General features: G+C 41.5%; 1 protein-coding gene across 4 annotated transcripts in view; it reads right to left on the bottom strand.

Annotated features, from left to right (window-relative positions):
• The window catches only part of RBM6 (RNA binding motif protein 6), a 100,415-nt gene that overhangs the window by 69,150 nt on the left and 17,125 nt on the right, over window positions 1-14,140 (bottom strand). For all 4 annotated transcript variants that reach the window (XM_081320999.1, XM_081321001.1, XM_081321002.1 and 1 more), the window contains exon 3: window positions 444-1,746. In XM_081320999.1, coding sequence (XP_081177125.1) covers window positions 444-1,746 — 1,303 coding nt within the window. The remainder of the gene's footprint in view (window positions 1-443; window positions 1,747-14,140) is intronic.

Raw genomic sequence — 14,140 nt, 5'->3', positions numbered from 1 at the left:
GTAAAAGACATCAATTTATGAGAAAAAATTAGAACTAAAGAAATTAGGCACAGAAAGCTGTACGGAAGACTGAATGTTCTATTGATTAAAATGTGAAGTAAAGGTTTATAGGTTCAAATCCACCTTCAACCATGGATTTAGGCTGACTATTATCCCTCACACCAATCAGATTGTTTTTATGAGAAAAACCTGGAACAGAGAAAACTATGCCTATCATTTTAAAGTCAAGAAAAGGCAAAATATAAACCCAATTAATAAATAATCTCATGTGAGAATACCGACACTTCAATTTACAGGTTTAATTATGCAAGGAGTGAGGTGTAATGGACTAAAGGAGAATTAATTTCATTAGAGCTCACAGCTTTTATTTTAAAGCGCTATCATCTTCTAGTAAGCATTTTATAAATATGATTAAGATAGAAACTTTACAATAAATTGCGTACCTGAAGATCTGGTGGAGAATCTTTACAAGATTTCCCATCAGCAAAAGATTTGCCGTGTTCATAGTCAAAGACCTGACATCCTGGAAGACGATGGTCTACATCTCGATACTCAATGCCCCTGTAGTCTGTATCCTGCCTTCCAAGGAAATCCAGATCACTTTTTTCTTTTAGTCCAGGTAATTCAGTTACTTGCTCTTCTTTTGCAGAAATCTCCTGATTGCTAACAAAGCCCTGAGTGGGCTTATCTTGGTCCGGAAGATTGGGAAGAGGATTGCGGCTATTTTGGAACTCTAGGGAAGATTCAGTCTTTTTTTGTTCTTGGGGTTCTTCTTCTTCTCTGGCTCTTGATTCTGAATGTGGCAAATCCTCATTCTGAATACTCAATGAAGACCTGTCTCTAATAACTACAGTCTCTTCTATCTTGCATTCTCTATCTGCTGATTGTGCTGTAGATTGACTGTGATGGAAATCTACAACGTTTGAGTCTGCTGAGGGTCTCTCCCTTTCTGCAAAATCCAGCGATGGTGGGGCATCCCTACCTCTAAAATCTTGATCAGCCTGAGGTTTTGGCCTATTTCTGAAATTTGAGTGGGGTACATCTCTGTCTCTGAAGTCTGAATCAGCTGCACCCATATTTCTCAAATCTGTATCAGGTACATCTCTTTTCCTAAAGTCTGAATATGGTTGCTCTCTGCTCCTATAATCTTGTTCAGGCATGTCTCTTGCTCTAAAGTGTGGGTGTGATCCGTCTCTATTTCTGAAATCCAAATCAGATGTTCCCCTAGCACGACACTCTGATGAAGTATCCTCTCTGCCTCTGTAGTTCACTGTATGAGCTTCCCTATCTCTATAGTTCATTCGGAAAGTATCCCTATTTCTATAATCCATAGGAGGAATATCTCCACTATAATCCACAGTTTGGCCTTCTCTATCCTGAAAATTTCCAGGATACATCTCCCTACCCCTAAAGTCTGGAAGGAGAGGTACCCTGGCTCTGAAGTCCAACTGTGAATCATCCCTACTCTGAAAATCTGAAGGTGAGTAATCTCTGTTTCCAAAATCATGCATATGACCCTCCCCACCTCTGAAGTCACTACGTGGTCCATCTCTAACTCCAAAGCTGAAAGTAGATTCCTCTCTGTTCGCAAACTGAGGATTGAGGATGCCTGGGAGTCCCTGGATATCAAAAGGAAGTGATTCTCTGCCAGAGAAGTTGCCAGAGTGTCTTTCTTGAGCAAGACTATCAAGGGAAGGAGAGTAATCCCTGTTCCACCCGGGAGCAAATCTTTCTTCTTGGCTCCCACTGTAGAAATAAAGACAGTGTTATTCATAATGTCCTTCGAGTTTGTAATCTACACATCAGCATGTTCTTCTCTAACTTTAACAGAGCTGTTCAACAGTAAGATCCGCAGAAGATAGTGAAGTTTGGTAGTTTAAGAGGTGGTAGTATACGACAGACGTGATAAGTAAACTTGCGCACTCTTATGTCACCATAGTTCCCAGAAGAACTCAACATGGAATACCTGAAATATTAATGAGTTAAGGTAACAATCTACATAGTCTCACAATAAATTAAGTTGGGAACTTTAGAGAGTTTAAGAGGCCACCATAATTATCTTGCATGCTCCTTCAGACAGGGAATATTCCTTAAACCTGGTTTTATCACAATTTTAAAAAGGAATTCTTGTAAGCTCTCCTATATAATGAATTCCTTGTTCAACATTCAAAGAAACGGTTATTGATACAAGGCACTATTTCAATATATGTAAACTTCCACATCTTATCTTTCCAATGTTATGTTCTACTTATTACCAGTTGGAAGGGAACTAAAAGCATACTACACTATTTTACAGCAAAAATTACATTTCGTAAGTTATTTCACAATTGCATAAAGATAGAAACAATGATAATATTCTTGACAGTATTCCTTTGCTATTATAATTTTTCATTAAAATTGTTTATTTTGGCAGTGGTCTGAATAATTTTATTTTACTCTTAACATAACATGATTTATTTAGGACACTTCACTCCTTTCTAGATAAAAGCGCACATAGAAAATATGTTTGAACTTAAGGCTCAAAACTATTTCTAGTAAACTTAGTTTGCAAGAATTTGAGCAATTATATAATTTACTCAAACGCACTAAGAACAATAAACATAAATATAAATGTTTTGTTGTTTCCTTTTATTCTTCTAGTAAAGGTGTAGAAGAGTTGGCCCTACCCCAATATATAGATGTTTTGTACCATTTCTTACTAGCTGGCAGTTCTTAAGTTATTAAATTGGAAGGATACAAATTCATAAAAAAATCAACTCAACCTTAGGGCCAACATCACTTCTTTAGTACTGACATTCTTTCTCATAGTTAGTTCACTGCTCATCCCTTACCACAGGTATGGAAACATTTGTTCTTTGTCCCTTCCATTATCCTGACTTATGCAGCAGGATACTACAGAGTTAACTTAGGAAAGAAAGTAATGCATATGAAGGCTGAAGCCTTGACATTAGATCTCTTTTAGCCCTATTCAGTTGTATACAACAGAGGTCCCAAACCCCAGGGCCATATTACCAGTCCATGCCTGTTAGGAACTGGGCTACACAAGCACCAGGCAAGTGAGTGAAGCTTCATCTGAGCATGCACAGGATCTAGGTTACACATGAAACCATCCCCCCACCCAACTCCATGGAAGACAATTTTTCTTCCAAAACTGGGCCAGAAAGATTGGGGACTAGTGGTATACATTATTTTTTAAAAATAGGGATAGAACAGCATCAAATAACTTCAACCTTTCATTTCCCCCACAACAGTCAATAAGGTAATAAGGTAATAATGTATGTAATAAGCCTCAATAAGGTAAAGGACTGCCTCAAATTTCTTCTAGCCACCTAAGTATTTTCCTTCCATTTTTGCTCCTTGTTAGGTGGCATCCTGCCTTCTTAGGTGGCAAGAAACCCCAGAAACACATGGTACTGAGGCTTCTTGCCACACCCTGGGAAACCGCAGAGGCCCTCACCGTTCTGTACTCTTGACACCCCTGACACCCTGCGCTCCGCTGCCCCAAATGACCTTCCCCATCTTCTTTTTCCTGCTGCTATTGAGATACGTCCAACCCTTTGCACTACAAAGCCAGCAAAAGAAAGTCCCTTTGCACCACGCTGCTCGGCCCAGCTAGAATGGGGCTTCCTGGCACAGCATGGCTCTAGGGATGTTTCTTGTTTCCCTGCTTGCTTCTTACTTCTGCTTCTTGCCGTTCTCTGGGTGAACCCCAAGAAGCAGAAACAAGTAAACAAGCCAGAAACAGCCTCAGATCCGCAGAAGGCCAGGAAGCTCTGGCCCAGAAGCATGGTGCAAAAGGGCTTGCTTTTGCTGGCTTTGCAGAAAGGGGCTTCTTGGCGCAAAGGGCTAGGCTGGGCATAATTCATCAGCAGCGTGGAGCACCCAAAGGTCTGTTGAGGTGGCAGAGTAGAGGGAGGCATGGGACCAAAAGGGCATAGATGTGAGGATGTAGGCAGATAGGGGAGTTGAAGCAATGGATTGCCAAGTGCCGAAATTTTATCATGCGAACTCAGTGGCACTGCAATGCTTGTAACCTTTGACACAGGTCGTCTTTTTGTTCAGTGCCCTGGTAACTTCAGTCGTTGAACAAATTATTGTAATTTGAGGACTACCAATATTCAGTTTGAAAGCATGAAAAATCTTTCAGATCCAACATAAATATACTTGCAGAGTTTAGTGGCTCTAACTTAAACAAGTTGCATCTTACCCATAACAATTAAAGAGATATTAATTTATGGGATCTGTGCAATCCTGGGAAAAGGTGTAGCTTTTTAAGCAACTTATAAACTCTCCAGAGTATATGCATATGGTTGCACAGGGGGTGCAGAGAGAGATGGCAAAAAGCTGTTGTCCCAAAAGTAATCATCGGAATGTTTAAACAAAAAACAATTCTTCATTAGATCATCATTACTGTTATGATTGCTTAATCCTGCAGAATTGCACTGGTCTTTTATAGCACATCTATATTTATAGTACATATTCACCACTATCACTCACCATACTTTATACTGAGAACCTCAGGTACTGGTTAACACTTTGAGAATGCCCTTACTTGTGTAAAACCTACAGAAACAAGTCTAATTCTAGTAGGCTAATATACTTTCATATGTGTCTGTGGAATCTCAACCTTCTAGGGAAATAATTTTTCCCAAGGGCCACATGAGAAACTGGGATTGTTGTGGAGCACTGAACCAATGTAACTTAATTTGATGTTCTGAAGCTCCATCACCTCAACTCCTCAGGCTACTCCAGGAGAGGGATGAGTGCTGGGCAGCACTGAAAATTGCTTTCTGAAGCTGACTGAAGGAACGCAGAGCAACTGTTTAGAGCCAGACCCGACTCGGCTTCTTCTCCTGCCCCTTGCAAAATACTTTTTACATTTGATTTCTAATTTCCGATTAACTTCATTGAGTGCCAGACAGTGACAGCCAAAGGACCAGATGTAGCCTGAGGGCTGTAAACTACCCAGGTCTGAACTAGGGTCTACAAATCTTAGTGCTTTCTTCTACTGGTTTAGAGAAGTTTAAATCTAAAACTATAAGTGGAGTTTCACAATTAAAATTCCACAATGCACAAATGTCATTGATCAATAAAGATAGTTCTTACAACCATTCATCTGGCAACCATTCTAAGTTATAACGGCACTAAAGAAAAGTGACTTATTATCCATCCTTGCACATACAATCATCAAAGCATCTCCATGGTCATGTGATCAAAATTCAGGCAATTGGCAACCAGCACGTATTTACAATAGTTGCAGCATGCCAGGGTCAATGATTGTCATTTGCAACCTTTCCAGCCAGCTTTCCAGCCAGCTTCTGACAAGCAAAGTCAAGGTGGGAAGCAACTGTGGCAAAAATAAATGAATGAATGAATGAATGAATGAATGAATAAATTTTTTTTAAAAATAGAACACAACTTCCTTAACACCCACCTTACTTAACAATAGAAATGTTGGTCCCAAATGTGGCTGTTAATTTGTGGACCAACTATAAAAGATGTAAAATCATTTTTCCTCTAGAATGTTTAGAGAAAAAGAGCAATGGTGACTGCATATAGAAAGCTCAATGAAAAAGGCTGGGGGAAGCCTTTTTTGATGAACTGAATAAAACAATATTGAAATTTATCTGGCAAGGGGAAAAAAGCTAGAATTAGAGAGAAAATGCTACAAGAAGCAAAAGAAAGTGGAGGATTTGGACTGCTGGACTGGAGGTTATACTACCAAGCAACTATTTTAACATGGCTTAAAGAATGGATAATGCTTAGAGACATCTTTCAGAATGGGGAAAAATAAAAGAAAAAAATTATATTAAGATACCTGAATGGCTTTCAACAATGGAAGCTTTTGCTTACCCAAATGTAATTAACTACAATAAAGTTGTGACTTACAAAGATACTTTGGACAATGAAGAAAAACTGAAAGACAGACAAGATTTACAAGAACAAGGTATTGATCTAGCATGGTGGCCGTATCTGCAAATTCAAACGAGATATAAAAAAGATATTAAAACAATGGGATTTTATAAAGGACAGAATTTGATCAGATACTGCTAAAACAGATGAAAAGTTGATTAAGAGACTCTATAGATTTCTGTTAAACTTAAAGATGGAGGAAAAACAAGTAAAAGAAACAATGATAACATGGGCAAAGAACTTTGGATATAATATAGAATTAAAGACTGGCAAAAGTTATGGGAAAGAAATATTAAACTAACTAAAGCAGTGGCATATAAAGAAAACTTACATAAAATGTTTTACAGATGGCATATGATACCAGTGAGATTAGCAAAAATGTTTAAAAATACTTCAAACAACTGTTGGAAATGCAAACAAAGACCAGATACTTATTATCATATCTGGTGGACATGCCCTAAAGCATGATAATTAACTATTATCTATTATTGTTTGTTAAACATATGAACCCAGACATTGTGCTGTTTGCTAAATATTGAGAATGTTATTTGGAAAAACCCCAACCCCACCTTATTCCTAACGCTATAAAAACTAATAAAATCTATAGAAAAGAAAGAAAGAAAGCTCAATGAAATACGTACATTTATATTTGCAAAATAATAAAATGTTCACATCAAAACCACTGTTTTGGAAAACATGAAAAAATGTCGAAGATATGCAGCTGATAAACAAAAATTAACAGGCCATTACCATAACAGATACTATTCAAGCATTTACAAAATCTAAATATCAAATTACCAAAGTCTTATAATATGCATTTACAACATTTAAAGATTCCTTATCACAGCTTTGGAATAAAGGACGATCTCAACTTTTTCTGAAAGAAATTCAAGAGACAAACATTGAGAGATATATAGATAGTCCTCGACTTACAACCACAACTGCAACTGAAATTTATGTTGTCAGTCATTGCAGCAATAAAAAGAGTCAGATCTGATTTCACAACTTATACACGTCATTAAGTGAATCCAGCTTCCCCAATATCTGTTTTTTGTCAGAAATATGCCATAAAGGTCAAAATACACAATCAAATAATTGCAGGACACTGCAACTGATTGTAAATGCCAGCTAGCTGCTAAATCCCGAATTGTGATCACATGACCATGGGGGTAGTACAACAGTTGTAAACGTGACTATAGGTCGTAAGTTACTTTTACTGAGGCTGTTGTAACTTCAGTCATTAAATGAACAGTCGTTAAGTCAAGGACTACCTGTATTAAGGGAAGGAGAGCATCCCCAGGAATTATACATACAGCATTATACCTACTACTATTTTCTTTCAATAGGTGGTTTTCTCTTCTAGGGAAGGCTTCCATTAATAAAAAAGGGCAGAAAATTAATGTTATTTCATTTTTCTTTCTCCCCTTCATGGATTACTGCCTTGTCGTGGCGAAGGGGCTTGCGTAATTCAATAAAGCTATGAGCTATGCCGTGCAGGGCCACCCAAGACGGACAGGTCATAGCTGAGAGTTCTGACAAAACGTGATCCACTGGAGAAGGAAATGGCAACCCACTCCAGTATCTTTGCCATGAAAACCCTATGGACAGTACCAAAAGGCAAAACGATATGACGCTGGAAGATGAGCCCCTCAGGTCGGAAGGCGTCCAATATGCTACTGGGGAAGAGCAGAGGGCTAGTACTAGTAGCGCCAGAAAGAATGAAGCGACTGGGCCAAAGCCGAAAGGACGCTCAGCTGTGGATATGTCTGGTGGTGAAAGGAAAGTCCGATGCTGTAAAGATTTTTTCTCCATAGGAACCTGGAATGTAAGATCCATGAATCAAGGAAAGCTGGACGTGGTCAAACAAGAGATGACAAGACTGAACATCGACATCTTAGGTATCAGCAAACTAAAATGGACAGGAATGGGTGAATTTAATTCAGATGACCATCAGGTATACTACTGCGGGCAAGAATCCCTCAGAAGAAATGGAGTAGCCTTCACAGTCAATAAAAGAGTAGGAAAATCAATACTGGGATACAATCCTCAAAATGACAGAATGATCTCAGTTCGAATCCAAGGCAAACCATTCAATATCACAGTAGTCCAAGTCTATGCCCCAACCACCAGTGCTGAAGAGGATGAAATTGACCGGTTCTATGAAGCCCTACAGCACCTTATAGAAGTAACACCAAAAAATGATGTCCTTATCATCATGGGGGATTGGAATGCTAAAGTAGGAAGCCAAAAGATAACTGGAATAACAGGCAAGTTTGGCCTTGGAGTACAAAATGAAGCAGGGCACAGGCTGATAGAATTTTGTCAAGAGAATACGATGGTCATAGCAAACACTCTTTTCCAACAACCCAAGAGACGGCTCTACACATGGACATCACCAGACGGTCAACACAGAAATCAGATTGACTATATGCTCTGCAGCCAAAGATGGAGAAGCTCTATACAGTCGGTAAAAACAAGACCAGGAGCTGACTGTGGCTCAGACCATGAGCTTCTCCTTGCAAAGTTTAGGCTTAAACTGAAGAAAGTAGGGAAAAGCACTAGGCCAGTCAGGTATGAATTAAATCATATCCTTCTTGAATATACAGTAGAGGTGACAAATAGATTTAAGGAATTAGATCTGATAGACAGAGTGCCTGAAGAACTATGGACAGAGGTTCGCGACATTGTACAACAGGTAGCAACCAAAACCATCCCAAAGAAAAAGAAATGCAAGAAAGCAAAATGGCTGTCTGAGGAAGCTTTGCAAATAGCTGAGGAAAGGAGGGAAGCGAAAGGCAAGGGAGAAAAAGAAAGATATGCCCAATTGAATGCAGAATTCCAGAGAATAGCTAGAAGAGATAAGAATGCCTTCTTAAATGAACAGTGCAAAGAAATAGAAGAAAACAATAGAATAGGGAGGACCAGAGATCTTTTCAAGAAAATTGGAGAGATGAAGGGAACGTTTCATGCAAAAATGGGCATGATAAAGGACCAAAATGGCAGGGACCTAACAGAGGCAGAAGAGATTAAGAAGAGGTGGCAAAATTACACAGAAGAACTATACAAGAATGAGCTTAACGTCCCAGATAATCACAATGATGTGGTCACTGACCTCGAGCCAGACATCCTAGAATGTGAGGTGAAGTGGGCCTTAGAAAAGCTGAGCAACAACAAAGCTAGTGGAGGTGACAGTATTCCAGCTGAGCTATTCAAAATCTTAAAAGACAGTGCAGTAAAAGTGCTACACTCAATTTGCCAGCAAATTTGGAAAACTCAACAGTGGCCACAGGATTGGAAAAGATCAGTTTACATTCCAATTCCAAAGAAAGGAAGTGCCAAAGAATGTTCAAACTATCGCACCATTGCACTCATTTCTCATGCTAGTAAAGTCATGCTTAAAATCCTACAAGCTAGACTTCAGCAGTATGTGGATCGAGAACTACCAGAAGTACAGGCAGGATTTCGAAGAGGCAGAGGAACTAGAGATCAAATTGCCAACATACGCTGGATCATGGAGAAAGCTAGGGAGTTCCAGAAAAACATCTACTTCTGCTTCATTGACTATGCTAAAGCCTTTGATTGTGTGGATCATAACAAACTGTGGCAAGTTCTTAAAGAGATGGGAGTACCAGACCATCTTATTTGTCTCTTGAGAAACCTATATGCGGGTCAAGAAGCAACAGTGAGAACTGGACACGGAACCACTGATTGGTTCAAAATTGGGAAAGGAGTCCGGCAAGGCTGTATACTGTCGCCCTGCCTATTTAACTTATATGCAGAGCACATCATGAGAAAGGCAGGGCTAGATGAATCAAAAGTTGGAATTAAGATTGCCGGAAGAAATATCAACAACCTAAGATACGCAGATGATACCACTCTAATGGCAGAAAGTGAAGAAGAACTAAAGAGCCTCTTGTTGCGGGTGAAGAAGGAGAGTGCAAAACTTGGGTTGAAACTTAACATTAAGAAAACCAAGATCATGGCAACTGGCCCTCTCAATTCCTGGCAAATAGATGGGGAAGAAATGGAGGTAGTGACAGATTTTGTTTTCCTGGGCTCCAAGATCACTGCAGATGGGGACTGTAGCCAAGAAATTAAAAGACGCTTGCTCCTGGGGAGGAAAGCCATGGCAAATCTAGACAGCACACTAAAAAGCAGAGACATCACCCTGTCAACAAAAGTGCGTATAGTCAAGGCTATGGTCTTCCCAGTTGCAATGTATGGCAGTGAAAGTTGGACCATAAGAAAGGCTGAGCGCCAAAGAATTGAGGCCTTTGAACTCTGGTGCTGGAGAAGACTCCTGCGAGTCCCTTGGACTGCAAGGCGATCAAACCGGTCAGTCCTAGAGGAGATCAATCCTGACTGCTCTTTAGAAGGCCAGATCCTGAAGCTAAAACTCAAATACTTTGGCCACCTAATGAGAAGGAAGGACTCACTGGAGAAGAGCCTAATGCTGGGAAAGGTTGAGGGCAAGAGAAGAAGGGGACGACAGAGAATGAGGTGGCTGGATGGAGTCACTGAAGCAGTAGGCGTGAGCTTAAATGGACTCCAGAAGATGGTAGAAGACAGGAAGGCCTGGAGGAATGTTGTCCATAGGGTCGCAATGGGTCGGACACGACTTCGCAGCTAACAACAACAACAACAAAATTTTTCTTTCTATGGCAATCCCCCAGATTGTTTTGAAGGATCATCCAAGCCTCTGGAATTGATTTCAGATGTATAATGGGGTTTGGTGAAATTCAATTGAATGAAAGAAACATTGGCAGCATCAAAGGCCATTTTCTCATGAGAGAATACTATTGGATAAAATCCACAGAATCAGCAGAAAATAAGTTATTGTGTTCTCTGAAAGAAAGCATATCTTACCAAATTTTCTGAATAATAAAACCAAATAAAGATTCTCAGGGACATTTGACAAATATTCTAAATTTAGAGATGTTTCAAGCAGATTTGATTTATTAAAAATACAGGTCACTGAAGATTTTTGTAAAAAAAAAAACCTAGCAACTACAGGTAAAACATTATGTTACTTTAGGAGTGAGTTCAAGAGAGTTATTCCCTACAAAAATGATCAAACCCTACCCTCATTTTTCCTGGAGAGTTTAAAAAAATGATGCCTGTTAAGGGAATGGGGATTACTTTTCTCCACATAATTTGCAAGAATTGCAAAAGGAATTATTGTTGTAGGAAAATTTTATTTAAAACTACACATCTCTAGTCCAAATATCAATGCAGGTTTTGCAACTGTATTAGTAACTATATTAAAACTATTGCAGTTTGTTTGTTTATTTATTTATTTATTAGATTTATATAGACCACACAGGCCCGACAACCGGCTGCTCTGCGTCGGCCAGCTACTCTCTGGCTCCCAGACGCGCCTGCGCTAGAGAGACCTACGGAGGGACCCGCAGGCACCCGACAGGACAGCCCGGCCGCAAAAGGACCCTGGCAATTGCTGCCGAGAGCAGCCGGTTGTCGGGCCTGTGTGGTCGGGGCCTGTGGGGTAGCTGGCTGTCCGGCCTGCGCAGTCAGGGGCCGATGCCCAGCTGATTGTCGGGACCGCCGCTCACCCGTGACCTCCTCCCGTCCGTCTGAGCGTTGGGCTACGTGTCAAGACGTGCACGGAGTATGGGTCGGTAAATGAATTGGGGCCTGTGCTGGGTACCAGATGCCCCTCATAGTGTCGGGCCCATGGGGCTCGACAGGCGGCTCCCCTTACCAGGGCTCCACCTGGAAGATAAGAGGGAGATGGTAAACATACTATGTGGGCCACAGGTTCCGCACGCCCTCCCCCCAGGACTCCCTGGGTATTTGCGGTGAAACGCCCGAACCAGCCGAGGTGCTCGGACGTCCCCCTCCACCACCCATAATGCCTTGGATGCTGGATATCCCTTCCACAATAGTAGATATTGCACCCTTCCCCTCCGTACCCTAGAATCGATAATCTCTTGTACTTTGTAATAGTCATTGTGAACAGGTCCGGGAGTCCCCTTTTCCCCCACCCCTGTGGCCGCAGGATCCGGTTTTAGAAAACTACTGTGGAAAACCAGGTGAACTTTACCAAGGAATTTGGGCAGTCGGAGACGAACTGCCACTGGGTTGATAACTTGAATAACCTGGAACGGTCCTATAAATTTGGGACCTAACTTCCTACTTGGTAGGAAGTCTAGCCATGTCTGGAAATGGTGGATTAACATTCGCTCTGGCCATGAGCGTAGCTTTCCGGCCACTTCCCTGAATTCACGGACATATTCCACCACCGGTCGGCCGTTTTGTTGGAGCCCAATGCTCAGACGGACAGGGGAGGAGGTCACGGGTGAGCGGCGGTCCCGACGATCAGCTGGGCGTCAGCCCCTGACTGCGCAGGCCGGACAGCCAGCTACCCCACGGGCCCCGACCACACAGGCCCGACAACCGGCTGCTCTGCGTCGGCCAGCTGCTCTCCGGCTCCCAGACACGCCTGCGCTAGAGGGACCTATGGAGGGACCCGCAGGCACCCAACAGGACAGCCCGGCCGTGGAAGGACCCTGGCAATTGCTGCCGAGAGCAGGCAGTCCCTTTTACTGGAAGCCCGTCTGCGGAAAGGCCGCCGGGTCGGTACATGGTCGGCCGGGTGGGTTCTCGGTGGGACGGGCCTGTCTGCGCTGTCGCCTGCACGTTGGGGGAAGCACCTGACCGTCGGCCAACACCGGCTGCTCTGGGGCCCCCGGAGCCAAGACCTCATGAAGAGGCACCCTGGGACATGTGGAAGGGTCTGTTGGAGCCAGATGTGGGTGAGGGGGAAATAGCGGGTTGGAAAGGGATGGTTGCATGCTGGGAGCTCCGGGTCGGGATTGGGGAAGGTTGGGGGGTCACACGGGATACTGACCTTGCGGAAGACGATTCACAGGGGAGCACGGGCGCGAGGGTGCACGAGGGGCCGGAAAAAGGGAGTAGGGTGTTTATAGGCGCCGGCCGGATGCTGGCTTGTAGTGGGGTGGGTGGGCCCGAGGCGTGTCTTGGCTATAAGGCATGCGTTGGAGGCGTGAGGCTTCCAACGCTGACTTTTCCCTTACTCTGGAGTTTGAGAATGAACGATCCATTTTTGTTCACTGTACCACGGCTCATCGACTGTGCTTTTGTCGAGGACGGTTCAACACTGATCATATTTCCTCTAAGTTAGATGTGGCTGTCTGGCTCTGTTACCTGGGATGGGTTAGACCCTATTAAAGCAAGCTATGAACTTGGCCACTGTATATTAAATGCATGTCCCTGTGGTTAGCTAAGATTTCCTAGGATACATGTCTGCATCCAGAGTGGTGAATTCATACTTGAGGAAAGGTGGACACTTTAAAAAGCAGTGTTCCACTCGCTTATTGAGAAGCCATCACTGGTCCCAAACACAATGTATAATTTTTGTGCTGCCTCCATCATATTCCTTTTTAAAGAAGGTCATTGATAAGGTGGCTATACTACAGCTTGAGAAAGCCCTGAAGGAATTTCCACCTCAAATGTCGAAAGAAGGTCAAGATTTTATGAAGATAAAGAATTACAAATCAATTTCATTATTAAACAAAGACTGTAAACTTTTTGCTGCAGTTTTGGCAAAAAGATTTAAAAAAAGGTTTTACAAGTATATTCGCGAAGATCAATCTGGCTTTCTGCCAAAAAAGAGTTAAGGGACAACATGAGGGCTGTTTTGAATATTTTTGAATATTTACAATACCATAATGAGAAAAAGGCAACTTTAATATTCTTAGATGCAGAGAAGGACTTTGATAATCTAAACTGTGCTTTTATGCTTAAAGTTCTGAAAGAAATGGACTTTGGAGAGAATTTTATTCAAGGAATTAAAGCTGTTTATATGTCACAGCAAGCAAAAAATTGTTATTAACGGTGATTTAACCAATTCATGTGAAATTCAAAAGGGTAAGAGACAAGGATGTCCCATGTTTCTCTTGTTATTTTGCTGTTAATGTTTTAAATAGAGATATCAGGCAAGGTGAGAAAATAACAAGTATAACTACCAAAAAGGAAGTTTATAAATTAAGGGCATTTGCTGATGATTTGGTTATATTCTTTCAAGACACAAAAAATAATATAGAATATTTGATGAGGAAATTAAATGTTTGAGGTTTTAGCGGGTTTTAAAATAAATAAACACAAAACAACAAGGCTTATTAAGAATATGATCCCACAGGACTGCGATGTATTGACTAAAAGTATGGTTTTAGGACTGAGAAAAAGG

The sequence above is a fragment of the Vipera berus genome (genome assembly GCF_964194415.1).
Source record: "Vipera berus genome assembly, chromosome: 2".
Classification (NCBI taxonomy): Eukaryota; Metazoa; Chordata; class Lepidosauria; order Squamata; family Viperidae; genus Vipera; species Vipera berus.
Note: the sequence above shows the minus strand (reverse complement) of the source record. Positions and strands in the feature narration are given on the sequence as shown.